A 27436-nucleotide genomic window follows, 5' to 3' on the forward strand; every position below is an offset into this window, starting at 1 on the left:
CCGCCGCGGTTTAGCTTCACAGACGACGCAAATTTTGGTGATTTCACGTTGTTGTTTTGCAAAGGACGGCTAAGAAATGTACAAAGTTTGAAAATGCACGTGCTGGGTTATTGTTCTGCCAATTAGATCTATTGTTTTTCCAAGTTCTCGTTGCCGTAGCTGTGGTGGTTTGCTTAAAGTCCCTAATCTACTGGTGTGGCGCTGGTTGTTTACAAACCTTTAGGTGCTAAAATCTTGCATTTGATTTTGAGAGGAATACACCTACTTTGAGCGAATTTATAGGGTGTGTAGATTTGACTGATTTTCGTGAAATTAGGCCAAAACATTTCAGAGATAATGACGAACGAAAGAGTGTCAGGAAAGTTTGATATTTGAAATATTTTTCAGGTTGTGTCCATTTACGAACACACATTTTGCATATTTTACGCTACTCTAACTTTAGATTCGCATATCTAGACAACCAACTGTGCAGTCATTTTGCTCGCGCTGTGGAATCCGATACCCGATAAATTCAATAAAAGGATCCCCGGTCGTTTCACGCCTTACCGGCTTCTGATACTTCCTAAATGAACAAAATTCCTAAAAAAATATATTTTGTATCGTAAACTATATTTATAAGCTTTCTTTTGATTTATAGTTTGTTAGGGTTTTCTTGAAACTAGCGCGCGCACGAATTTTTTTCCCGAAGGATACCCGTGAAGGTGGGAAATAACCTGAAAGTTTTATTGCTGGAGGGTCATGATCATGAAACTTTTCACCTGTAAACAAACAGACGTGTTATTTTGAGGGTGGAGAGGGAGGCGAAAGGGGTAGAGAGGAGCTATGAAGACACTTTGAAAGAGCTATTGCCTCCGGTCGATGATCGATTTGGCACAGGCGCAACATACTAAATGTATCATCACCATCATTTTGATTTAGTAATGCAACTTACAAAGATTATTGGCAGCCAGTGAAGCTGATGTGGACCTACGATTAACTAATAAAATGTGAAGTAACAAAGTTAACAAAATAATTAAAAAAAATTACCCTAAGCTATTTGAATTTACAACGGGCCATAAGCCTCCCGGTTAGCTCAATGGATAGAGCGCTAGACTGTTGTGCGGGAGGTAGAGGGTTCGAGCCCCGGCCGCACCAACACTCAGGGTCTTAAAATAATTGAGAAGAATATGCTACCTTTCTATAACATCAAGAAATGATTAGATATTCTAGTCTTCTCGGATAGAGACGAATAAATGAAGGTCCCGTCTCCCGCAGGGTTAGGGGCAGGAGACGTTAATTTCCCACGCACGAGATTACCGTGTGATGGATGTCCTCCCCTGGAGTGCGATGGGTGGGTAACAGGACCCCCGTTGATACCGGTGTTTACTGCACTGAAGGGGCTATCCTGTATGAATATAGATGTCTACTTCTAGTGATAAAAATTTCAAGCTGAAACTTGGGTACAATATAACAATACATGAAAATATACAAATAGAAACTGTGGTGCTGCGTCGGTGAGCGTCACAAGGTAATTGAGGTTTTATCGACTGAGTTGATAATGTAAATTGGCCACCGCAAAGAGTTTCAAAGCTGACGTTTCGAGCGTTGGTCCTTCGTCATTCACTCTGACGAAGGGCAAAGGCTCGAAACGTCAGCCTTTAAATTCTATATTGAACATATAACTAACTCACACATTACACATGCGCGAGGGCATGCGTGATAAGGGTCAGTTTTGGCCAGCCGTGTGGCTATTCCCTTTGCAAGCGAAAGAAAGTTGAAATAATTCTGAAGTGGATGGCTTCTTTACCCATTAGGTTGTATTGCTGGAGGATGAAAACCATTCACCTTGTTGCAAAGAGATGTATTCTTTTGCAAGGTGGGGGACCCGGCACAGGCCATGATTATGAGGACTTCAAAAGGGATTTTTCGTTTCTTCTTCATTATTTTGGCAATTGGCACGGTCGTATGCAGCATTCAATTCCTTCTTTCCTTTTATCCAGCTCTCCTCTCCTGGCCCCGGCCTCTATCTTCTGAATCGACATCAAAATGGGATCATGAATTGGACGTCTCAATTCAAAGGATCGCGTCGGCACTTCCATTTACATCCGCCAATCTCAAAAGAGGTGTAACTCCAATAATCAAACACAAGACAACGCTGATTACAAACAGAGCTTGTTCCGAATATTACTATCTCATCATACTCGTTTCAACTGCTACCGGACACTGGCAACGAAGAAATCTTATTCGCAAGACTTGGGCCTTCGATAGACTCTTTGTCGCGATGGACGACAGTTTTTCTTGTCGCTCAGAGCAGAATACAATCTGAGTCTGTTGCATTGTTAAAAGAAGATAAAGCGCATGGAGACCTTGTGCGAGCAAACTACTATGATCATTACTGGAATGAGACCTTCAAGATTCAAATGGGCTTCGAGTGGGCATCCAAGTATTGCAATTTCGCATTTCTTTTAAAGACAGACGATGACGTGTTTGTGTATGTTCCGAGAGTTATCTCCTTCTTGAGAGACCGCACTACACCGAAAGAAAATCTTTACGCGGGCCGTTATCATACGGGAGCCCTTGGGTTCTGAGACAGGGTAAATGGAAGATAACCCGTGAAGAATATAATGTTACATTCTATCCAGACTACTGTCCCGGATTTGGATTCATTTTATCCCGTGATGTTGTCGTGTCATTTGTTGAAGCTTTTCCATCGGTGCCTCACTTCAGAGTGGACGATGTATATGTGGGTATGCTAGCGAAACACATTGGAATAAAAATTACTAAAAACGAGGGCTTTTAATTAAGAAAAGATTTACCTCGATGTATATCAAACAACAGCACATTGGTATTACATGGAATACTTGGAGATTGTCTCGTTAAGATGTTTAATTACGCCAGCTATGTGCGATATCAATGAAACATATCAAGAAGCAAACCAATCGGTTTTAGAGCTGGCAGAGTCGGATGTGGGTTTTTCAGTTTAATCTGTTATCTAACTGTTACTTCAGTGTTGAAATTAAAAAGTTTAAATGTCAGACTACAGTCAGAGCGAGGGCGGGAAGAGCAGCTTGTTGCCAGAGAGAGTTCTAAGCGGTTCAACAATGTGAGTAGTAATAAGTAAGTAAAATTGAAGACACGAGTATATAGGGAATAAATCACGCTTTTCTTTGAACATATTACCTCAGGTCCGATTCATTACTGACTGGCTGTTTATGAGACGATTCGCTTTTCGTGAATTTCAAGTCTGCTTTCTCTGTCAGTGGTTCGAATCCCGTACAGGGCTGATTTTTTTCAGGTCTGATTTTCGCTATTGCTTAAACAGCGCTATCTACTGCGAGGATCGTGCATCATATGTATCTAATACCGCAGTACAAAATATATGAACTTCATATATTTCATTGTATTTCATTCATCACTTTCACGGGTTTATTACGAATCAACTTAACGGCCTGCTCCCAGTTGGCTTGTTAGCTCAATTGGCAGAGCGCTGCACTAGTATCGCAGAGGTCAGTGGTTCGAATCCCGTACAGGGCTGATTTTTTTCAGGTCTGATTTTCGCTATTGCTTAAATAGCGCTATCCACTGCGAGGATCGTGCATCATATGTTTCTCTTTCAATGTAGACAATTTAATTAATTTTCAAGTAGATGGCTTCTTTCCCTCTTAAGCTTACTTCCCACCTTCAGAGGTCGAAAAAAATCGTTTTTTCTTTTATTGGACTAGATTGAAGTTAGACATTTTACCTAAGGTTTTAAAATCTCAAGCGTCATAATCTCGTAAAGGGGCAAACCCCCTGGGGAATATTCACGGCTCTTTCATAGTACTTGCATATTTTGTTTACAGCGAGCACTTGACAAAATTCACACGTGAAAGTTCTCTGCCTAGTGGAAAGTCTTTCCTCAGGGATAAAAAACGGAAATTAAAATTAGAGAGGAGTTCCTGAGCAAAGAAAAAGAAGAAAGAAAAGGTACCATTTTGTCAGGAAAAGAAAACCGGTCCTGGCACCTCTCCACGCTGGCATCCAAATTACGAACAAAGAAGTCGCCATCAGATTTACCTTTGTCGCACATAAGGTTAAAAACGAAGTTCCTTTCAATAAGCTAGTACCGGCCCATCCTCGGAGACCCAGGGGCTGTGAGTCGATTTCAAGTTAGGGCGGAAGAGCCCCTGAGGACATTGTCTTTGGTTCCAAATGGTCGCAGTCGTTCTGGCATCTGACTGGTGCTAGAAAACCTTTGTGTTTTTCTGCCCAATCAGAGTGAAGTGTGTTTAGAGTCCTTCCGTGTGTTTTACAGTCAAACTAAGTGAAGAGTACCCCTGAGGATTACATTAATGACTTGATTATTTGAATGTTGAACCCGCTAATCGTTTCAGGAGCGCAATAATGGATTGATTATTTGAATATTGAACCCGATAGCCGTATTCGTTTTGAAAAGGCGCGGATTATTGTTCAAATGAGAAGTCCATTTTTGATTGGATTATGCGAACACGTGATGATAGATCGGAACTATTTCAACATGGCGTCAGACACGGGAGAAAGGTAAGTGCGGGTGTTGTGTAGAACTTATTGTAAATGCTGTAAATGGAATATTATCGAGAGCTTTTTTCGCCTATTTACATCTTGACGAACTTGTAGAAATTCTTGTGCGTATTCATGGTCGAAAAAAATAGTTTACGGGCGAAGCCATCGCAAGCCAGACTTTTTTCATTTCGTTATTATTTGCGATCGACTGTTTTCGCAGTGTTTTTACAGTGCAGTTTGTTCATTTTCAGGATTCCTCGTCAAATAGAGCAATCTTATTGGACTTCAGAAATGGACTTCTAATTTGAACAATGATCCGCGCCTTTTCAAAACGGATACGGCTATCGGATGCAATATTCAAATAATCAATCCATTATTACATTCGTGAAACGGCTTGCGGGTTCAATAATCAAATAATCAATTCATTATTGCATTCTTGAAACGACTGGCGGGTTCAGTATCCAATTGATCAATTCATTAATGTAATCTTGAGGGGTACGCTTCACTTAGTTTGACTGTAACACGGACCGACTAAAAGAAGCTCACTTGCTCGCCATGTTTGTTTGAGCCGTGCGACGAAGCTTTGCTCGAGGTGAAAAGTTTCAGTCTCAGCGAAAATCTTACCGGAAATTACACTGAATACTTTCGCAGGTGTCACAAGAGAACGTGTTTAAAAGTTTGTGAGGTTCATATAAAACATAATGGTTGCAGGCGTTAATGTGTCGCTTTAAACGTTAGACGATAGGCTTAAATATTTCTAGTTTTTTTGTATAATTTGCTGACTGAAACTTTGCCAATCCCGTGAAGTTATTTCGTCGCACGCACTACGCAGGTATGTCGAGCAACTGGCGCTTACGCAGCTTTCTGTGCACGCTCGGCCAAAATCTAATCTAATCTTCACTTGAAAAAAAAGAAAAGCTAAGCGTGGAAACTTTTGTTTATTAGATGTGAGTAGATGACCCTGTACTAAGCTGACATTTACAATAAAGCAAACCCGCCCTTTCCATCCAATATTTCTTGGTCTTTGGTTTTGTTTTCCCCAATGAAAGCAGCATCGATTCCCAATGATCAAAGGTATTTAACTTGGTCTTCAACAATCGACAAAAGAGGTGAAATGACAATGACTAAGGGACTAGAAGAGAATCCGTGGCCTTTCGAGCTCAAGAATTTGAACACTCTAGGTAGCAGTTGAAAGATTAAGCTCTTTCCAAACCCCTTCGGTAACTGTCCGAAAACATCTCTCCTTCCCACGATGTTCTCGATAATAAGTTTTTGTTCAGATTTTAATAGGCTAACCGGAAACACAGCTAAGCTTTCTCTGAGCGCTTGTTGGAGGTCGTCCACGAACTTAACGTTCTCTGCAACCTTGGCTATATTGTGAAAGACTTCACTACAAAGCGAAGATTAGATTTTGGCGCGCACAGAAAGCTACGTAAGCGTAAGGGCTTACCAGGTAATTTGCGAAAGAAAACGAAACGAAACGAAATGAAACAAGGTTCGCAGACAATTTCCTTAGGCGCTCTGCTCCCGAATATTGTCTTGCTAGATAAAGCAAAGACAGGCTTACAGACGCGACAAGAAATTATTCCCTCCGTGCGAAAACTGTTCCCGCTAGATGCCTTGTTTCGCAAAATACCAATAACGGCCAGCTTATGGTATTTTGCGAAACGAGACGAAACAAGGTTCGCAGCCAATTTTTTAGGCGCTCTGCTCCCGAATATTGTCTTACTAGATAAAGCAAAGACAGGCTTACAGATAATATGATAAGCCAATTACAAGAGAGCTGTTATAGAATTTTGACCTTTTGGAACAGAAAATATAAGTTATTGCCTTTATTTCTCCTTTATAACTTTATATCCGAGCTTCATAAAATTTTTGTGACCGGCATTTTACGATAGGTGACCACTTTAATTGCTCTATTTTGCTGTTTCGAAAATGAATAGCTGTTATTAGAATTTTGACCTTTTGGAACAGAAAATATAAGTTATTGCCTTTATTTCTCCTTTATAACTTTATATCCGAGCTTCATAAAATTTTTGTGACCGGCATTTTACGATAGGTGACCACTTTAATTGCTCTATTTTGCTGTTTCGAAAATGAATAAAAAAAGTTGTGTTTTATGTCGAAATTTTATCAGTATCTATGAAATAAACACAAGTTTACAGCACTCGAAAATAAAATTCGTATGCCCGCGCGGCCATTTAATATCCTCATTTTCGTTCGCTCTGACGAAGGGGTAACGCTCGAAGCATCAGCTTTTATTAAAAACTGGAGCCAATATACCATAATCTGATATCTGTACATTGTAACATCCGGTTTCTTCCTATAGCGCATAGAGTTCAATTTTAATGCGCTATATAAGAACTTATTATTAAAATTAAAAATAAAGTCGAGAAGATTTGCCTAATATCTTGGGGGCCTTTTTTTTTTTTTTAATAAAACAATTATTCCATTCGCGCTTGTTGGATATGAGATGATTATAGCCAACGAGGCGCGTAGCGCCGAGTTGGCTATCTATCATCTCATATACATAATGGTTGCAGGCGTTAATGTGTCGCTTTAAACGTTAGACGATAGGCTTAAATATTTCTAGTTTTTTTGTATAATTTGCTAACTGAAACTTTGCCAATCCCGTGAAGTTATTTCGTCGCACGGACTACGCAGGTATGTCGAGGCGCGTAGCGCCGAGTTGGCTATCTATCATCTCATATCCAACGTGCGCTTGTGGAATAATTGTTAATTAACATATGCGCGAGGGCACGCGCGATAAAGGTCATTTTTGGACCAGCGGTGTGGGTATTACCTGTGCAAGCGAAAGAAAATTGAAGCGTTCATAGACAGGTTAATGTGAAACAAATGAAAAGAAAAAGGAAACTCGAGACGGTTGGAACACAAAACTTTTTCAAGTACGGGTATCCTGTTAATTTACCATTCCGTTTTGAACTTTACCCAAAAAAAAATAACACGCTTTTAAAACTCCTTGAATTACTTGCCTTTGTTTTTGTTTGTAACTTGTGAGACAACTTAGTTCTGATAGCTAGACTTAAAGCACCGTCCACGAAGACATCACAACATCAGCACATGCGCAGACGTTTGACCACGGTGTTCGCAGATACTGATGGTGAGGCGGGGGAAGGTTTGAAAGAAGAGCGGTCAAACTGGGGCCTGAAACCAGGGTATGCCTCCTGTACCGTATCCTGTTTCACTCCGTTTTCGTTGTTGTTTTTTTCCCTAAAATTTGTCCCGTAAAATTGCTCTCCTTATGCGCAAGTTGAGTCCGTGACAGCAGGGAAAAAAGTACGGGATCTGGGGAGAGTTATACATTCCAATATGGCGAACGTAGAACAAGGTGAATGGGACTCACTTTTGTACTGCAAAATTATCTATTTAGAATTATGCTAGTTGTGTATTCAAAGGATTATGAACTCTCCTTATTTTTCAGCGCCAGTATTCGCTGAACCAAAACGAGAAATTTTGAATCCTAGTGATGTCGTTAAGTGGGAAAAGTCTCAGGTGAGGAAAAGATCATTTTGTTCGCCAGGCCAGGCCTCTCTGCTTAACAGCTGTTCGTTCTCACGGATTTCGGCAAGTAATTCATGGCAGTCTCCATATAGACTCCCTCTTACCCAGTCTCCGTATAGACTCCCTGTTATCCATTCTCCCTGTGTACCCTGTGTACCCTGTGTGCCCTGTGTACCCTGTGTGCCCTGTGTGCCCTGTGTGCCCTGTGTGCCCTGTGTGCCCTGTGTGCCCTGTGTGCCCTGTGTGCCCTGTGTGCCCTGTGTGCCCTGTGTGCCCTGTGTGCCCTGTGTGCCCTGTGTGCCCTGTGTGCCCTGTGTGCCCTGTGTGCCCTGTGTGCCCTGTGTGCCCTGTGTGCCCTGTGTGCCCTGTGTGCCCTGTGTGCCCTGTGTGCCCTGTGTGCCCTGTGTGCCCTGTGTGCCCTGTGTGCCCTGTGTGCCCTGTGTGCCCTGTGTGCCCTGTGTGCCCTGTGTGCCCTGTGTGCCCTGTGTGCCCTGTGTGCCCTGTGTGCCCTGTGTGCCCTGTGTGCCCTGTGTGCCCTGTGTGCCCTGTGTGCCCTGTGTGCCCTGTGTGCCCTGTGTGCCCTGTGTGCCCTGTGTGCCCTGTGTGCCCTGTGTGCCCTGTGTGCCCTGTGTGCCCTGTGTGCCCTGTGTGCCCTGTGTGCCCTGTGTGCCCTGTGTGCCCTGTGTGCCCTGTGTGCCCTGTGTGCCCTGTGTGCCCTGTGTGCCCTGTGTGCCCTGTGTGCCCTGTGTGCCCTGTGTGCCCTGTGTACCCAAAAACGGTTGGGCCACGCATAATTTCCCTCCTTTAGGAGTTTATTTCATAATTCCAGACGAGTATCCCAGTCCATTTTATACGGGATTTCCCCCCCGGGCTAATAAAATCATAATAAGTTATTCATAATTCATTTGTGAACGTAAAAAACGGGATTGTGTTCGGCCAGAGAGCTTCCATTGATTCCAACTGATGTTTGCTAGCATTCCTGTATACATGGTATACAGGGTACACTTGGGTATACATGAATATACTTGGGTATACATGAATGTATTAAAAACTGGATCATTGGATAATGCAGATCAAGACTTTTTATTGCCTTAGCCATTATGGTATATCAGCCAATATACCATGATCTGCAAATATGGTAAGCGTACGCGTCAGCTTAAAATCAAAAGGGAGCTAAAAAATATAGTTTCTTCTTACAAAATAATAATCTCTTGTGGGCGTTTTTAATAAAACAATTATTCCACTCGCGCTTGTTGGATATGAGATGATTATAGCCAACTCGGCGCTACGCGCCTCGTTGGCTATCTATCATCTCATATCCAACAAGCGCTCGTGGAATAATTGTTAACTACAGGGTGTACACGGTACACAAGGTAGACAGAGTATCCTTGGATTTCACCCACGTGACCAATACCTTAGCAACGGTTACTCAGTATCCGCCATCTTGGTGTCCCTCGAGCGTAAACAAACCGTATCTAACGAAGAGTTCATGCGAGAAAGAAGGAATGGTTTTATGCATTATTGTTGGCTGTTCGAGCAAAAGTGGAAAGCATAGACTAAGGATTTTTTCGTATAATAATTTAATAATTTTATTATTTCTATAGCGCAAAATTCATTATATATATGATCTAATGCGCTATACCTAAGATCATCACAAATCAAGGGGAAGAACAGGAGATAATAGAAGTTGTTGTATTGTTCGAGGCTTGCGGCTGTTGTAGATCCTCGATTTTTTGGTCGAGCTTTTCTTTGAGCTTCTTAGCCGATGAGAAATCGATGTCTTTAGCCCTCGCATACGGCACTTCATTGACCTATGTCGGCAAAATCCATGAGCATTTTACCTGAGTGCAAGTAAGCTTGGGGTATCACGAAAACTCACACCCCGAGAACTCAGACTCCTCGAAAATTCAAGAGATAAACTCGACTCATGATCACTCCTGGTAATCCCTCGTGTATTTTGACCTTTTGGGTCTTCATCCAACTGAAGCAGCAAAAGCAAGGCCGCAAGTTGCACGTTTCGCAAAATCGTCCGATGGTTGAGTATTAAAACATTTTAGAGTGACACAAGACTTCATTTAGCTTAGATTTCCTCCATTTTCTCCGTTAATTTTGAACTTTTCATTCACAGTTAACGGGATCAAATGCGCTCGCTCCAACACCAAAGTATTAAAATGTGGCGTGATTTTGACGAGCCGAAAGGGAGTTTGTTTACCTTTTTGTACTTCGTCGCACAGATCCTTGTTGTCGCTCTGTTAAAATTCTTAAATATTTCGCGATAATAATGGATACAAACAGAGACTCGGCCCACCAGTCCCAAAACGAATACAATTTTGCGACCCTTGGGCTAGAGTTCTTAAATGAGGCAGAAGGAGAAAAACAACGCGAAAGAAGACTCGGCATTAGCGCCGTCACGATTCGCTTCACTGAAGAATCACTCTTGATATTGTTGTCCGTCTTTCGCGTCGGATTTGTTGCATTATTCCACCGGTTATATTATAAAAAAATTGGTACATGCTTTATGCTATGCACTATCGAATTATGGAGCACTTCGGAAGCTTGGAGAACACTTCGAGGGACCTGAGTTTTCGGTATCTGAGTTTTCGTGACACCCAGCGACCTTGCCATGAATTCCAGTAGTTGCCTCTGACATAAATAAAACACTCGCGATATGTGAGCATGACTCAGCCAGTCCAGCTTTGCATCCCAAGCAATGGGCTGACAAAATAGTCCCATCGTTTTCGGAAATGACCCAAATGTTCACTAAAGGATCATTCATATGTTGTGAATGGCAAACTCGTGCTCTCACGGCATACTTGCCGGCGATTACTTTGCCTACAACTGAGGTTACAAATCCCGACACCAATTGATTAAACGCCTCTAGACTCTTGAACGCCTTGAACTGCTTCTTGGTGTAGAAGCTGGTCTCAAGAACGAGGTAACTCAGCAAGTCCGACGCTTCCACCGGAGGCAAGCATTTTGGACTGAACTTCTCGGCTGGTATGCTTGTAGGGTCAACCCCAATGACAGAGATCTTTTGCAAACATCTTTCCTTCCAACTCTCTAAGCTTTCGGCATACTCAGAGAGTACTGGGATACCTTAAGATGAATTCCAGATACTTTTATCGCTTTTTTCTTCCTGGATATTCATGTAGTTGGCGAAATAATACGGCGATAAGAGAGAGGGCTTCACTAGAGAAATCGACTAATTATTCATAAATTTGACACCCAAGGGACACCAACATGGCGGACACCAACTTCAGCAAAGCTTGTGACGTCACCTGAAACCCAACCATACGAGGTATACAAAGATATACATGATATACATGGGTAAAAAATGTATAATGGGTACACAGGGTACACAGGGTACACATGGGTACACAGGATACACAGGGTACACATGGGTACACAGGATACACAGGGTACACATGGGAACACAGGGTACACAGGGTACACAGGGTACACAGGGTGCAGAGGGTGCAGAGGGTGCAGAGGGTGCAGAGGGTGCAGAGGGTGCAGAGGGTGCAGAGGGTGCAGAGGGTGCAGAGGGTGCAGAGGGTGCAGAGGGTGCAGAGGGTGCAGAGGGTGCAGAGGGTGCAGAGGGTGCAGAGGGTGCAGAGGGTGCAGAGGGTGCAGAGGGTGCAGAGGGTGCAGAGGGTGCGCAGGGTGCGCAGGGTGCGCAGGGTGCGCAGGGTGCGCAGGGTGCGCAGGGTGCGCAGGGTGCGCAGGGTGCGCAGGGTGCGCAGGGTGCGCAGGGTGCGCAGGGTGCGCAGGGTGCGCAGGGTGCGCAGGGTGCGCAGGGTGCACAGGGTCCACAGGGTACACAGGGAGAATGGGTAACAGGGAGTCTATACGGAGACTGGGTAAGAGGGAGTCTATATGGAGACTGCCATGAATTACTTGCCCGGATTTCCCGCCACCAAAATGCATGATACCAAACAGGAGAGCTTCTCGAATTTCACAGGCATTTTTAGAATGGTTGTGGCAAACGAGTGGAGCGTTGGTACCTTATTTTGGAAATAAATTTTCACCAAGAAACGATTCAACTTGATCCATTAGTCACTTTGCCCGCACTTAGCTACTTCACGTGTCGTAGCCTCAAGGTGCTCGTTATAAAGCTGATTGTTATCCGATCTGTTCTTCACATTTGGATTTCAAATATGATAATGTTTGTGCGAACAGGCATACAGTGATTATCTTGGATTTATCCTTTCAAATGCTTTTAAAAAATACTTTAAAATGAGTTCAAATTTTTTAAAGGTTACTTATAGCTATAGTATACTTTTTGCATTGGATTTAGGCATAAAATTATCTCAGTGGAGAGCAGTAAGTCCAAGATGGCACAGTTTGATGGATTAAAAAATAATTATTAGGTAGTTATTATAGTTATGTATATATCCAAAGCGTTTATTTAAAGAAATATCTCCCAATTCTTGATAAAAGGCACTGGGAGCAATCACGGTCCATTGAAAAAATTTAATGTCTACCCCAAAGTCTGGGAGAAACATTACAGACTATAGATAGATATGTTAGTAATACTTCTGCTAATTTTTCTGGGATAGCATTCATTACTTATTGGTATTTTGAATATTGATTAACATGTGGTAGCTCTATTCACTTGGTTCAAGGCCTTAGAGAAACTGATCACTATGCTTGAGACTTTGGACACTTGGATTGATGAAATCCCACCGACTGATCAGCCACAACGATTTGGAAACAAAGCCTTTAGAACATGGTGCAGTAGGCTAAATGAGGTAAGATACAATAAACTTGCACAGATTCTGTCAAAGAACCATCTAGGATCGAGAGAAGAGTTTTGACTTTCCCAGGGAAAGTTGGATCATGTTTACTGTAGGTAATCTCACCTGATATATCAGTCAATATATATGATCAAGAGTCGGTTGATACTTGACCGATATTTCTCAAACTCATTAATAATTCATCAAGGTACAAACCAATCACGATACGCCAATTTGGCCACATGTGTGCTTTTAGAAACCCAGATGAAACACTGGACAGAGGCTTTTCCACCATACTTTGATGAAATATCAAACCCTAGAGCTTGATAAAATGTCAAACCCCACTGATGCCAAAATCAGTCAGAATTTTTTCATTGTTCTGGGCTAATGATGTACGATTGAGAAGCAATTTCAAAAACTCGGGCTTCGTGTTTCATCGGGGTTTTCAAACACACGAAAACAATAAAAGCACTCAGCCTACGGCCTCATGCTTTCATCAGTTTTCTCGTGTTTGGAAACCCCGATGAAACACCCGCACTCGTTTTTGAAATATTACGTCAGTCGACATTCTGTTAACACTCAGTCAGCACTTGGTTCGCACTTGGTCGACACTGCCTCAGCACTCATTTGATAGTCCTTCCACGTTCAGTCAATAGTTGGTTGACACTCACTTGATAGTTGGCTGATACTCTGCCGAGACTCGGTCGATAGGTGTCAGCTGATAATCTTGGTTGATATATCAACTGTTTGTGGACAGAGTGTCAACTGGGTATCAACCGACTATCGACTGACATATTGGTCGAGTATCAACCAACTCTCAACCAATATATCGACCAGTATATTGGTCTAGAGTACCTACAGTAAACATGATACGAAAAGTTAAGACCCCACGTTACATTTCGGTTGCTGATGTATGCTTGGAGGATGGCAAAGGGGTTATGTGCAAAATGTAACGACGGCCAAAATTGATATGTGACACATGAATTTTACAGAAAGGCAAGCAAGATGTGTGAATTTCTGAACCAGCATGAGATGTGATTTGCCTCCTGATATATACCTGACTAGTGAATTTTTCCTTTCATTTGATCAAAACCTCAAGATTTCCCTGAAACCTTGTGCACAAGATAAGAGATTTGAAGCCATCATTTTTATATACAAGCGACGGGTGAATTTTTCTAAATGTGGTGCATGAAAGGGGACCTAGGGTCCCTCCCCCCCTCTTGCCACCATCTGCTTGTGTATCATAAAATATTTAACAACTTACTAATCTGGTCACTGCATATCTGTTCCTGGAGATGGTTTATAAATTTTCATGTTGACTGAGATCCTGAGTACTTAGATGACTGATGCATTGATTGAGTGCCTGATTGATTACATGATTGATTGCTTGTTAAACTGATTGATTGCATGATTGATTAATTGATATAATATTAACCAGCCGATTGGCTGATTGAATGATTGATGTTTGATCAATTAATAGATTAACTGATTGGCTGATTGGTTAATTGATAGATCAGTCAATCAATCGATTGATTGATTACTAGATTAATTGATTTATTGAATGAGTGAATGATTTTGAACAGAATGCTGATAGGATGATTCAAGGACTTCTTCCAGAGAAGTCTATAGGGGCCAGCATTGAGCTTACTGCTTATCTCAGAGGTTTGCTTCTGAAAATTTGGTTTGTCTGTCTTTGTTATTCTCTTTTTACCATCATTCTACACCAGCCTGTTAATTGAAGGAAGTTTTTTTCTCCAGATTTATCCATTCAAATTATGTATTCGTAAAGATTGTCTCAGTTGTGTAGAGGGCTTCAAGTTTACCAGTCTGTGACTGTGATGTGTTTTTTACACTCATTAACTCTTTGACCCCTCAGAGTGATCGGCATCTAATTTCTCCTTACAGTATAACCACTGGATCACATGTTAAGGTCATGAGAATAAAGTAAATGATCAATTAAAGAAGCTCTTGATTGTAAAGAAATACTCCTTTTTAAGAAAATGTACCAAGTGTGGAAAACAGCATGGAGAAAAAAAATGCATACTGATGTTAAGGGTTTGATAAGGCTAATTAATATGTATAAATTTATACTCTCTTACTATTAATCATGTGCAAAATTTCCCTCTGTTATTATTACAAAGGAAATAGATTTCACCTATGGCTTTAAATTGTATATAATTCAGATGAAAGAGCTAAAACGAGAGGTGAATCTTGCTGATATTCTGCATTGCTTCATAGATGGTTTTGGAAATAAAACAAGAATAGACTATGGAACAGGTGTGTGTATGTACTATAATTAGTTGGTGTGGGTTTGTCTGATGTAATCAAGGAATTTGGAAGCTTAACGATTGATATTGGTATCTTCCTACAGGTCATGAGGCTTGTTTTATTGCATTTCTATGCTGTCTGTTCAAACTCAGAGTGCTGGACCAAAATGACTGTGTTTCAATAGTGTTCAAGGTGTTTCAAAGGTAATTTGATACTTTTTCAAGTGATGAATGGACATACTGTACATGACTTGTACAGTATTTGGCAGGTGGGCAGATTCTTTAAAAATGATAGTCTGGTTAAAAGTTGTGGTTTTTCATTGTTGTAAATACATGTACACTATTAGTATTACCTCTAAGATTTGTCTTGTTGTAGTCACTTCTTATTTTGATTGTGAGGATTTGGTTGTGTACTGTTAGTATATTGGCAAGAAGGTTGACTGGTCACTCATACCTTGTGAAGCTTTATGCTTAACTGTGATCGGCTGATACTCAGTAGCTGTGCTACATGTATGTACACTTTGATGATGTGTCAGTATCCATGGGTCAGGGACTTCTATTTCATTGTGTAGACAAGAAGGCAAGAGATAGAAAAAATTCAATATATTTTTAAAGGCTACTCTGCAAAGGAAAATGTTTGGAGGAAACATTGCTTAAATAAATGTAGCTCATTAGCAATCTTTTTCCACCTTCAAGGTATTTAAAACTGATGAGAAGGCTGCAGTCAACATACAGAATGGAGCCAGCAGGCAGCCAAGGTGTCAGGGGACTGGATGATTTCCAGTTTGTTCCATTTATTTGGAGAAGCTCTCAGTTTATTGGTTTGTATCATTGATACATGTATGTATTTTGAGTATCATTCTTTTGCTGTGCATGTTCAAATCATATTTCCCTTCAGATTTACGTATGATATATATATATCGCAAGTCATTAATGGAACTCTCAGGCCAACAAAGGTGCACCGCGCCAGGAGGATCAATAAAGATTCACAGTCCAAACCTCACAGCCAACACGAATGTAGAAAGTTTAAAAAATTGTGAGGATGGACAACTTCTGACGTAAAAAATATAAAAAATTTTAATAAAAAACGTTTCGGTCAGAGACCTTCTTCAGTTATTTACAACTTTTGAAGTAAAAAAAGAGCATTAAATAGGATCGAAGTGCTAATGATTACGTAATTACAGATAACGACTAATGAACTGGTGCTAATAAACAAAAAATCTCATTACAAAGAAAGCAATGGACAAAATACAAGAAACAAACCCTAAAAACTAAGAGATAAGAATACTAAATATGTTAACATGAGTGGCGTAATCAATTGCAAAGAAGCTATCCGGCGAGCATTAAAAAAGGGAAGGCCCACTTTTTACTACAACTGTAAACCATAAGAAAATCCCAAAACAAGGCCTTTGGAGCCCGAAAGGGCAAATTAGCAACAAAATCCCTGGAGGGGCCCTTAAATGATACTAATCATAATAAGATCCCTTGGCAGGGCCTCTTGAGTCCAATCCACACCTAAAGGGCCAACAAAATCCAAGAAAAGGGCCTTTAAACGAGCAATTAGTAGCGCCTAATATATGATGGAAAATTAATTATAGCAAATTCTATTTTTCGAATGAAATTCCTTTCTTTTATTCAAACCATGGGGTGCCAAAGAGAACAACTGAGCACTCTAATAAGCCTCTTTTGTGATTGCAAAGCCTATCGATCTCTGCAGAGCCACTAGGGGCTTGTACCTGATCAATGCATTGGATCGAAAAATCGTCCAGGGTGTGTGGGGTTTTGTTGAAGTGTATCGCTACACTATCGATCTCTGCAGAGCCACTAGGGGCCTGTACCTGATCAATGCATTGGAACGAAAAATCGTCCAGGGTGTGTGGGGTGTTGTTTTGAAGTGTAGCAATACACTTCAACAAAACCCCACACACCCTGGATGATTTTTTGTTCCAATGCATTGATCAGGTACAGGCCCCTAGTGGCTCTGCAGAGATCGATAGGCTTTTAATCACAAAAGAGGCTTATTGGAGTGCTCAGTTGTTCACAAGGATGGGCAACTTCAAGCGAAGGAAGACATACACTCAATAAAAAATCTAAAAAGTTTAATAAAAAACGTTTCAGTCCAAGACCTAAACCTATAACAGCTCTCTTGTAATTGGCTTATCATATTAGTAACCATGGTGATACCAATATCCTCACACGTGAAAGATAAAAATAGTATCTTCACTGCGCGCGATGAAGATATGATTTAGTTCTTATTAACTGAGTGGGAGGTCTTTATGGGAGAACCTTGACCGAGGTAGCCAGTACAGACCAAACACAGTGAGGTCTGTACCAGCAACTGATGTCAAGATTCTCCCATACAGATTGACCTAGCTCGGTTAACATTCTTTGTACCTTTTTTTTCTAGACAGGTCTAGATGCCGGTCTAGATGGGAAAATCTAGACCATTTTCAATATTGATTTCAGCCAATCAAATTCGTGAATTTGGTAGTTCCCAGTCCTTGTGAGACACAGTCATATAATAAATGCACTTATTACTTTTAAGTGGCAGGTGCATGTACAAATGATATGCAGTTCCCCTTTTTTTCAACCTCCTCCCAAAAGACCTTGGGAAATGAGACACACTGCGCAGCTGATATTTCTTACAAGAGTTAAATTTTTTTTCTTTTTCTCCTTTTTGGGAATCTTGCAGACCATCCCAGTTTAGAACCAAAGGACTTTGTTAAATCCTCCATTGTGGAAAGCCATCACCTTGATTACAAGTCATGTTCTTGGGCTGCATCAAGTTTATAAATGATGTGAGAAGACTCTATAAATCATTTCTGTTTTCACTTTGATAGTCAGCCTTGTTTGTATAGCAACCCACAACAAATTTGTTTCTGTATTTTCTCTGCATTCTTTTACTGTGAAGTTTAAATTTGAAAAAATGGGGTAATAGAACTATGTAGGGCCTGAAATGAAGCCAATGAAATCTGGCAAAATAAAGCAAAACAGGTAAAAAATGCTAGTTTATTTTAACTAGATATTGAACCAAAGACAAGCTTGTACATGCATGTATTTCATGCTTTATCTTCTAAATCAATACAGCTGTTACAGTATTTCTTTTTCTTGTTTCTCGTTTTCTCTATACATTTCCCTCAGTCAATGATACCACCTAGGAACAGGCTAAATTGATCTGGCAAAATTTAGTTCAGCTTGCTTTTCTGCCTAACATGTAAAATCTAAGGTAGCTCCAAGAGCAGGTGTACCTTTCACTCAGGGAGTGGTGTAAAATTATACATTTTTTTTACTTTTCATTTTTATATGTTTGTGTTTTATTATTAATGTAATATTTAATCTACAAAATTTTCGGTCTGAAATATTCAGTGGTAAAGCACCATGAGCACATGGCAGTGTTGCTATAGAAATCCCTATTATTATTATTATTATTATTATTATTATTATTTTTTAATTATTAAATAATAATTTTATTCACTATAATCATTAAAAGTATTTACAAAAATTATGATGAAATGCTTAAAAATCGAAAACAAATGCGTCAAAGTGTCCAGTAAAAATTCCAGAAAAGCTCATGGATACACACTTCTTATAATAATCATAATGATGATCATAATTAAGGTATAAATATTACAAAACAAGTTTAAAAAGTCTCTAACTGAGTGAGAAGTTTTGAATCTCTTCGGTATTAACTTAATAATAATAGATTTTTCCTTAAAAATATCTCACAAAAAGCAGTTCTCTTAAAAAAAATTAAAGTTCAGTAAACTAAGCTACACACTAAAAAATCGACTACTTATTATTATTATTATTATTATTATTACTATTTATTTTCCTATTTTTCTTTTTTTTCCTTTTGAAACAAACTAGATGAAAAGTGGACCTTTTGCAGAACACTCAAACGTTTTATGGGGTATCAGTTCTGTTAATGGATGCCACGTCCACAATATAGTAGATTTCCTTTTGTAGTTTCAAATATCGCTCACGCTTTATATGATTAATGAACCGAATGTAAAACGTCCAATTTGCCAATTTTAACGTTTTGACTTCTTTTTTTTTACAGGATTATTTTGCAACTATTTTTCGTCTTGCGCTATCTCTATTTATCTACTTTGGTTTAAGATTGGGAGCCGAAAGGTCACGTTTTAAAGAAAAATTATGAATATGAATATTTTATGATAACAAATGATTAGCGGTCAACATCATGTTCTCGGTGAACCAGCCACAAGAGGATACAGAGAAGAATTGATAGTAACTCATTTCAAAAGCGAACCTCTCCGTGTGACCTTTGGATATCCTTGTACCCGCTTGATGTTGTTATTGTAAAGTATAATGTCATTGTTTTATGTCAATGTTAGGGACCTGCCTCACATACAGCTGCAAGACGTGTCAAGATCACATCTGATTTCGTACGACACCGAACGTGATCTTCTACCCGTTATCTTGGCGCAGTGCAATTATTCTTTAGAAGTGGGTCGGGGAACATTGGTTCAGTACAACTGGGAAGCCCTTGAAAGACAGCTGATTGACAGGTTCATTAGGGGAAGACCACTTATTGATTTTAAGGTACGAAGTAGATTCAGATAAACGTATTTGTGTCTAACGTTTGTAAACTATTTCTTGCAATTTCTGTCCAAAGTTTTTACAAAAGTTATTTGTTCAATGCTAAAGGAAATTAAGTTTTTGAGCATCATATCGTGTTTACTTCCTAGGATGAGAGGTTTGCATTCAGCAAAGACGCCCAGTTAGACTCCGTTTTCACTTCCGTGAAAAACAAGGTTCGGCCACAGGTAAAAGATTTTTGTTTCATATTTTCTCGATCTCTATTTAAAATGTGACCCACCATGCAGCTACTCCAGAGTTGTAATCGATCAGCGCGAGAAAATGGGAGTAAGAGAAGTCATTATGATATGATGATGGTGCTTATAATAGTCATGGTAATACCAATAATGATGATGATATCAGTAAGAGAGACGAAACTAATTAAAACATTCCATGGAGTCGGAATTGGAAATTGCTTGTTCGTGTTGTATACACAAGTGGCACATTTCTTTTTTTCTCGGTAACACCGTGGCGATTCCGTCAAGGAAGTAGCCAGGCAGGTATTCAGCTCTTATTTACAGGTTTGATATTGAATATGTATCATTTGTACAATCACCGAGTAACAGCCTCATGAGTGTACATGTAGTTAGGAAATTTTTATTTCTATATATATTTTTTTTAATCGTGAAATTAAGCATATATTGTCATGGATTCAAAAAACAATTGTTTGTCTTGTTAGGTTCCTTTGAGTTCAGCAGTAAGCAGTCAAATTCTAGGCGAGTTTCGCTCATCACTGACAGACGTCTGTGACGTGCTGTCGTCTCTCGACATTGCAATCGGTTTCCTGTCCTCGACCGGTGGATCACCTAAAAAGCTGCTTAATGACTATCTACAACATGTACTACGCATGCCTCAACAAAATAGTCTTCGCAGTCTCAAGGTAGACATTTATTTTAACCGTGCGAATGCAAACGTACTGATGAGGGTTAGCTGTTTATGCACAGACCTTTGAGACCCTACGGTAATGTTTCAGATCTCGATTTTTATCCTTACAAAAAGTAAAATAAAAAGAAATATAAAACTTTAAAACAAGAAAATGGAGTGAGTGGACAGTTTGGAAATATACGGAAAATAGTGTGCCAATGTCTCATTTTGTGTCTGGAATAGAATATTGTCTTCCAACTTGAAGAGATCCTAGATATCGTAAATGTGTACGGAATCTGAAATAGACGAGTGCCTATGGCTATTTCTAACGGGTTTTACAGTCTGTTTAATTTTGAAGACAACCTCTAGCTCTATCAAAGGCAGGGCGATCACCTTTTCATGTTAACACATAACGCTGTAATTAATTGTACCCTAAGAACAGCTTGTTTTTGTGCTCTATTTCTGTTTAGGCGCAGCAGTGTTGTCAGTTGCGACACGTTCTCTCCCTTTGGCGACTGTTGAACTTGGAGAGAGCAAAGATTTTAATGAGGCGGGGGGAGGTAAGGAACTTTATCCTTGGTAATATCACATCAATATCATATTAATCATATAATCATATTTTACTTAATAAAGACGAAATTCGCCCTCCGCACTTTAGAACTAATGAATATTATGCTCACGAAATAGAGTAGTTGAGGCTATTTGTTTCCTACAGAGAATAAAGCATAAAAAATAGCCAAATATGTGGATAAACAAAACGTGCATGAGCGTACAACTTCAAGATTTCAAAGGCCAGGAGTCTGTTATATAACAAAGACTAGGCGTGGGACTAAAGCTGGGGTTGGTCTCCAATCTCGTTCCTCAGTAGAATTCATTTTGATACATTACTCAAGGAAGCGTTGCCCAGAGTGTTTTTCTCTCTCTTTCTCTTTCTGCCCGACGGCTATTGTGTCAACTAGTGCGACAATTAGAGATACATTTTCGGTTTATCACTCATGGAGAATAGCATAGAACTCCTGGTTACTTAATTTCTGAACCGTCTTCGTGCTTTACGCAGGATCCGTTCGAACAGATTGCAGACACTTACAAGCAGGTCATGCCACAGAAACAGATGATGAAGTTTAGTAATAGCATGAGGAAAATTGACTCGGATCGATTCGTGCCCGAGGTATTAGAATTAATCTTACTTAACCTCAGAGGAGAAGCGGTACCAGGTGAAGAAGACATGAGGTAAGATTTCTAGATCTCTGATTACAAGAATTGTTTTCTTAAATTCAATTTTTTTAGCCTTTCAACTAGTCACGACATGCCTCCAACCTCCCTCCTTCTTTCGCTGTGTTGGTATTATCGCGCACCTTCACTAACTTAGCGCCTGGAATACAAAATGTAGATTACCTCATAGCAGATGTTTTGGTTAGGCTGCCCTCAGATTTTTCTTCTCTGTGGACTGATATTAAATTCAAATTCGAGGGGGGTTGGAAAGTGATATGAGTAAAGTTTATACTTCTCATTTTTTTAATTGACGTATAACCAAAAAATGACGTGCAGTTTCGATGGGTCTTCGACGGGAATACGCAAATTCAAGTAAATCTTCTCGGCTCTCATATACAACTCGCTACTAATCAACAATTTTGTGTACTAAGTTTTTGTCCCTCCTACCTTTAAACACTTTCCGAAATATAGAAGTTTTGAGAATACTGCGATTTAGTCTCGAAAGTCGGTCGGTGTTGTTTTTTGTTCACCGGGTGTTTTTGTCATCTGTTAGAAAGCAGATTAATTCGATGTCGAGGTTAATTTGTGTAAACGACTGTAGATTGCATTTTCTTTTCTTTTTATTATTTCCGCGCTAAAATAACTAACTCGGGATGTTGGGGGAATGGAAAAGCGCGTGGAGGTCTTTTCTTGTTCTTCCAATATCCCGACTGGGTCATAAAGTGGGAAGGATTGAACTGCGGTCCATAGCTTAAATGAGGATGTTTATTTGTGATACATCTCAGCCGGTAATCCCTTCCTTTAGCTTGCGAGACTTCATCGAATGGCATCTTGACAACAAGGGACATGAACCAGTTACCGGACTGGAAGAACTACCACCTGACGTGAAGCTGAAGCACGTGATCCACGCATGGCGAACTTCTGTTGAACTGTGGGACAGCTACCTGGACAAGAGGGATGCAGCTTTGGCGTAAAACTGCTGCTATTTGTTTTGTTTCACTTTTTTTTTTTCCTTTTTGTACTATTTACAACGGCCCAAGACTTTACGTCAGATTTTTCTCCTCATCTGAACTTTCCTCCAGTAGTATTTGAAGTTCCCTGTTTGGTTGTAGCATTAAGAGAACGATGAACGAAAAACTTAACGATAAAGACTGAAATAGCATAAAGTATCTGAACAAGGGGATAGGTCATTTTATGAAACGATTATCATGTTATCTGTTTTCAATTGCTTCGATTACGTTTAGGCATTTACAATAATTTTGGCTTTAGACTTCTAAGATTTAAGTTTTCACTAGTACAAGTTGGCTCGCCTTAATTGACTCTTCAGCAACTCAATCTAATGAGGACTGTACGTCAATTTGAATTATTACTAGAATTAGCAAAATATTAAGGTATTCTTTAAACTGCTATAGTTTAAGATTGGCTCAGAAACGCCAGTCCCCACTATACGCGAATAATGCCAAAAAAATATTAGTAGAACGTAAAATGCTCATGTTAGTAATGTTATAAATGTAAGTAATAAAGTTTTTGCTTGAAATTTGTCGCTTGTGGGCAAGTCATCCCTTCAACTGCTTTACATCGCAATTTTCTCGCAAGCTTAAGGTTGCCAACAAACCAGACATAAACTTTCAAAGTATGGCAAGACATAATATAGGGCCATATCAGAGGCCTCGCTAATATTCGCCTGAAAACCGAAGTTAAAATTTGATATTTGATTCGACATTTCAAGTCTTCTCGCTTTGTTCATAATTTGTTTCTTTCCGATACCCGCCGCATGACCAAATCCAGACTGAAAGCAAGTTAAGATCATGTCGAGCGTCCTGAAAGCGTTCGTTAGCTTTCATCGTAAAAGTGGAAGAAAATTCTTTTGAGCGTTCCAAAGAACGAGTTTTTGTGAGAAAATAAAAAGAAAACACATTGTTCTAATTGGTGGTTTTCACAAACTTGTTATTGACTTCCTCGTCATCAACGGCTTGGTTGTAGAATCTAAACTTGGTTTGTTTGAGCTCAAGCTGTACTGGCTGGTATAATCACTAAAATGAAACTAGAAATTGCACTCTAACAACCCAACAATACTTCGGTTTGGAGCTATCACTACTACGGTTCGAGGACGGAGGAAGCGATTGAGTTTCGGTGAGGACAATAGAACGATGAACACTTGACTTGTCATTCTGCCCGATCTTGGTCGCTCTTCGTAAAGAATCTTCTAATCATCCACTATTAAATTTATGCATCGTTGTCTGGCAGCAACTGTTCTCTGTGTTGGTCTCGTACCGTGAATGTCGCCACAATTAAAGTCAATCATTTCTAGTGGGACATCGAGGACGTTGAAGACATTTGACTATGAACTTAATCTCCTTTATACCCAAAAACGAAATTTCGAACAATGTTAAGGTTTTTTAAATTTTATTTATTTAATTCATTTTTTTACAATTAATTATTATAACATAGCTAGCAGAGCCGCGCAATCAAATTCGGTATACGTACGCGTGCTCAAAATCCCGATAGTGCACGCTGATAGCGTCAGCAAATCGCTTCGCCAGAATTTTTTTTTTCGCGCGAGTGGCCATTGTTAGCGCGGGGAATATATTTCGCGAAAATAATGGGTACAAACAGAGATGGCCCACCAGTCCCAAAACGAAGACAATTTTCCGACCTTTTGAATTTTGTATTTAAACTGCAATAAAATAAAACTCGAGCTTTCAACAGAAAATTTGAAATAAAACCAATTCCTATTTTGCTTAATATTTCGCTTACCACTTACAATGACTTCTGATATCGTTGTCCGTTTTTCGCGTGGGATTTGATGCACAGTTCCACCGGCTATGTTATAAAACAATTTGTTCATGCTTTTAGCTGTGCACTATCGAGTTATGGAGGACGTGGGAAGTTTGGAGACCTCGGCTATTGCCTCGGGCAACTCTTACCCTTCTTTCGTGCTCTCCAAACTTCCCACGTGCTCCTTAACTCGATAATGCACGCTAAAGTATGAACCAATTGTTAAATGGTTCCCTTGGGTCCGGAGGTTCCGCGGTTTGTTGATCCTCAGTTTAGTAACACCACTCGTTTCACAATCAGATCGTCATCCGGCAATAGCAGGGACTCACAATGTTGGGTTTGTGCCTGAATTGCCCATTCTGCACCACAGTACGAGAAAGAACTCAAAACACTCTACACTTTAACAAGACTGTGCATGTTACTCAAAGGAAAAAATAATTTCCCAGCACTGAACCCGGTGACTGATTCAAACGAACTTAATTCAGTCGCCCACCTCATTACCCTTTCATAACATATTTTCTGAGTTGAGTGGTTCGCCGAACACTTTGATCTGAGATTCGCTAGGACTTGAATGTCACTCCTTCCATCACTTCCTGTTAACTCTTAAGTGAATCTGCCGACCAAAGCATTAGGATTTCGCAGTTGCTTATGTGCCAAAGTCAATTCTTCAGACGATTGAAAGTATGTGTGTGTGTTTTTTTGTTTGTTTGTTTTGTTTTGTTTTGTTTTGTTTTTACTTTATACTCTCACTGGTCAACTAGTTCAAGTTTCTTCGTCTGTTTAACCCAAATTCTCCTTTTTTCCATTCCTATCTCACGTTTCGCCTCGCACTCGCTCAGTATGCATTGTAACGCGATGATCTAATGTTTACTTGCATATGATTGAACGAACCTCTATCAGTTTCTTACATCGGAAAAAATATACTTCAGAACGCATTTTATACCGGATTGCAAGTGTTTTTGACTCATGCAAATTAAAGATTAGAGGCAGTGACTTACACGAGGTTTCTTTTCTCTCAAAATGCACAGGATTATTTTCGTCTGCAAAAGTGTTACTGATCGAGCCAGTCGCCAATGTACACCTAAGATCATTGAAGTTAATCAATCAGCCAAATAACTTTAACGGTTTCCGCAGAAAACTATATTTTCTGAGTTGAGTGGCTACCACTTTCATCGACAGAAGCATTTGATCCTACAATCAAGAAAACATTGTCAAAACGCTTTCATATCAAATGCCCTCTGTAAGGTCCCCAGCCAAAACAGACCTGCAGTTTTTTATAAGGAGTTTATAATACATCAATACCTTGAGGTTATTTGTTGAAAAGTTTCCTCAATGTTAATAATACGTTTGATTAGATAGAGAATTTTTTGTAAATTAATTCAGATGAGCCTGAAGCTAGTATATCTCCCGATAAATAGACAGACACAAATGGGCTTCGAGTGGGCATCCAAGTATTGCAAGTTCGCGTTTCTTTTAAAGACAGACGATGACGTGTTTGTGAATGTTCGAAGAGATAACTCCTCCTTAAGAGATCCCATTACACCGAGAGAAAATCTTTACGCGGGCCGTCATTATAGGAGCCCTTGGGTTCTGAGACAGGGTAAATGGAAGGTAACCCGTGAAGAATATAATGTTACGTTCTATCCAGACTACTGTTCTGGAATTGGATTCATTTTATCTGGTGATGTTGTCGTTTCATTAGTGAAGTTTTTCCAAAAAAAAATCACACCTTGGATATGCACATTCTTATCCAACTTTCATATTAAATTTTCTCGTTGCTATAAGTAATAATGTCTTACGTGTTACACTCTGACCTGCTGTAACTTTAACTCCCCAAACATGTTTATCAAAACATTCATAATGTTAATCTCATTTTAGTTTTATTGGATTGTAACTCGAAATTTTCAAAGATTTTGAAAGCGTTACCTACATGAAAAAATAAACAACTCGGGAAATGTTTTTTAGAATAGAGTCCGATGTGCGTGGTTCAGTTTAGTCTATTTTATTATATAGATACTTATGAAATGCCAAGATTTTTCCTTTTACTAAAAAATCATATCTTTATCGCGTGCAGTGAAGATACTATTTTAATCTTTCAAGTGTGAGGATATTAGTATCGCCATGGTTGCTAACATGACTTTCTCTTCTTCGTTAGCATTTTAACTTTTTGGAACAGAAAATACAAGTATTATTGTCTTATTTCTCCTTTATAACCTTATATCGGAGTTTTATAACACTTTTGTGACAGGCATTTTGCGATAGGTGACCACTTTGATTGCACCATTTTGCTGTTTCAAAGATGAATAAAAAATGTGGAAATTTCATCAGTATCTATAATATAAACAGAACACTACATGGCCGCCTGAGGATATGAGTTTTATCTTCTCGTGCTAAAAGTATCTCTCACGAGTGAGCGAAGCGAACAAGTGAGAGATACTTACAGCACGAGGAGATAAAATTGATATTCCCGCACGGCCATGTAATATCCTCTATATCTTAATGTTACTTCAATTTTAAAATTCACAAGTTTAAGAGTCATACTACGGTCATTTTAAAGAGGGCAGGATGTTCAGATCGTTGCCAGAGAGAGTTCTGAACTGGTGAACCATGTGAACACGGGAAGGTAAAATCTAGTATATGAATCAAAAACCAAAGACACGAGGATAGAAATGATCATTTTCTCCTCTCAACATATTCTCATATAGGTCCGCTTTTATATTGACTGGCTGTTAGTTCTAACCATCCATGTTGTGGCAATTTCAACTCCGTTGTCTCTGACAATGTAGACAATTTGAATAAAATATCAAGTGGACGGCTTCTTTCCCTCTTACAGTTGTATTATTGGAGGATCAAAACCATTCATCTAGTTGCAAACATCATTTTTATTTTACAAGAAGGGGTGGTGTGGGGGGAGGGGGCGTTGGACCGTTGATCGCTTTGGCCCTGGCTTGACATACT

General features: G+C 39.7%; 2 protein-coding genes and 1 pseudogene across 3 annotated transcripts in view; all 3 read left to right on the forward strand.

Moving 5' to 3' along the window:
• LOC111324507 (E3 ubiquitin-protein ligase rnf213-alpha) overlaps positions 1–23243 on the forward strand; it is a 166675-nt gene extending 143432 nt beyond the window's left edge. The window contains exons 79-84 of one of the 2 annotated variants that reach the window (XM_088757408.1): positions 19381–19588; positions 19735–19812; positions 20304–20504; positions 20959–21048; positions 21546–21718; positions 22506–23243. In XM_088757408.1, the coding sequence (XP_088613534.1) occupies positions 19381–19588; positions 19735–19812; positions 20304–20504; positions 20959–21048; positions 21546–21718; positions 22506–22674 (919 nt within the window). In that variant the 3' untranslated portion in view covers positions 22675–23243. The remainder of the gene's footprint in view (positions 1–19380; positions 19589–19734; positions 19813–20303; positions 20505–20958; positions 21049–21545; positions 21719–22505) is intronic. The other variant, XM_088757409.1, reaches the window with a different exon arrangement.
• On the forward strand, positions 2139–2779 carry LOC148733414 (beta-1,3-galactosyltransferase 5-like; annotated as a pseudogene).
• LOC148733415 (serine/threonine-protein phosphatase 2A activator-like) lies at positions 7594–19357 on the forward strand. The gene is made up of 9 exons (XM_088757417.1): positions 7594–7849; positions 7943–8013; positions 12648–12773; positions 14342–14420; positions 14997–15035; positions 15130–15229; positions 15722–15846; positions 17718–17823; positions 19086–19357. The coding sequence occupies exons 1-8, from the start codon at positions 7831–7833 to the stop codon at positions 17816–17818; spliced, it is 660 nt and encodes a 219-aa protein (XP_088613543.1). The 5' UTR covers positions 7594–7830; the 3' UTR covers positions 17819–17823; positions 19086–19357.
• Positions 23244–27436: the final 4193 nt, after the last annotated feature.

The sequence above is a fragment of the Stylophora pistillata genome, chromosome 4 (assembly GCF_964205215.1).
Source record: "Stylophora pistillata chromosome 4, jaStyPist1.2, whole genome shotgun sequence".
Lineage (NCBI taxonomy): Eukaryota > Metazoa > Cnidaria > Anthozoa > Scleractinia > Pocilloporidae > Stylophora > Stylophora pistillata.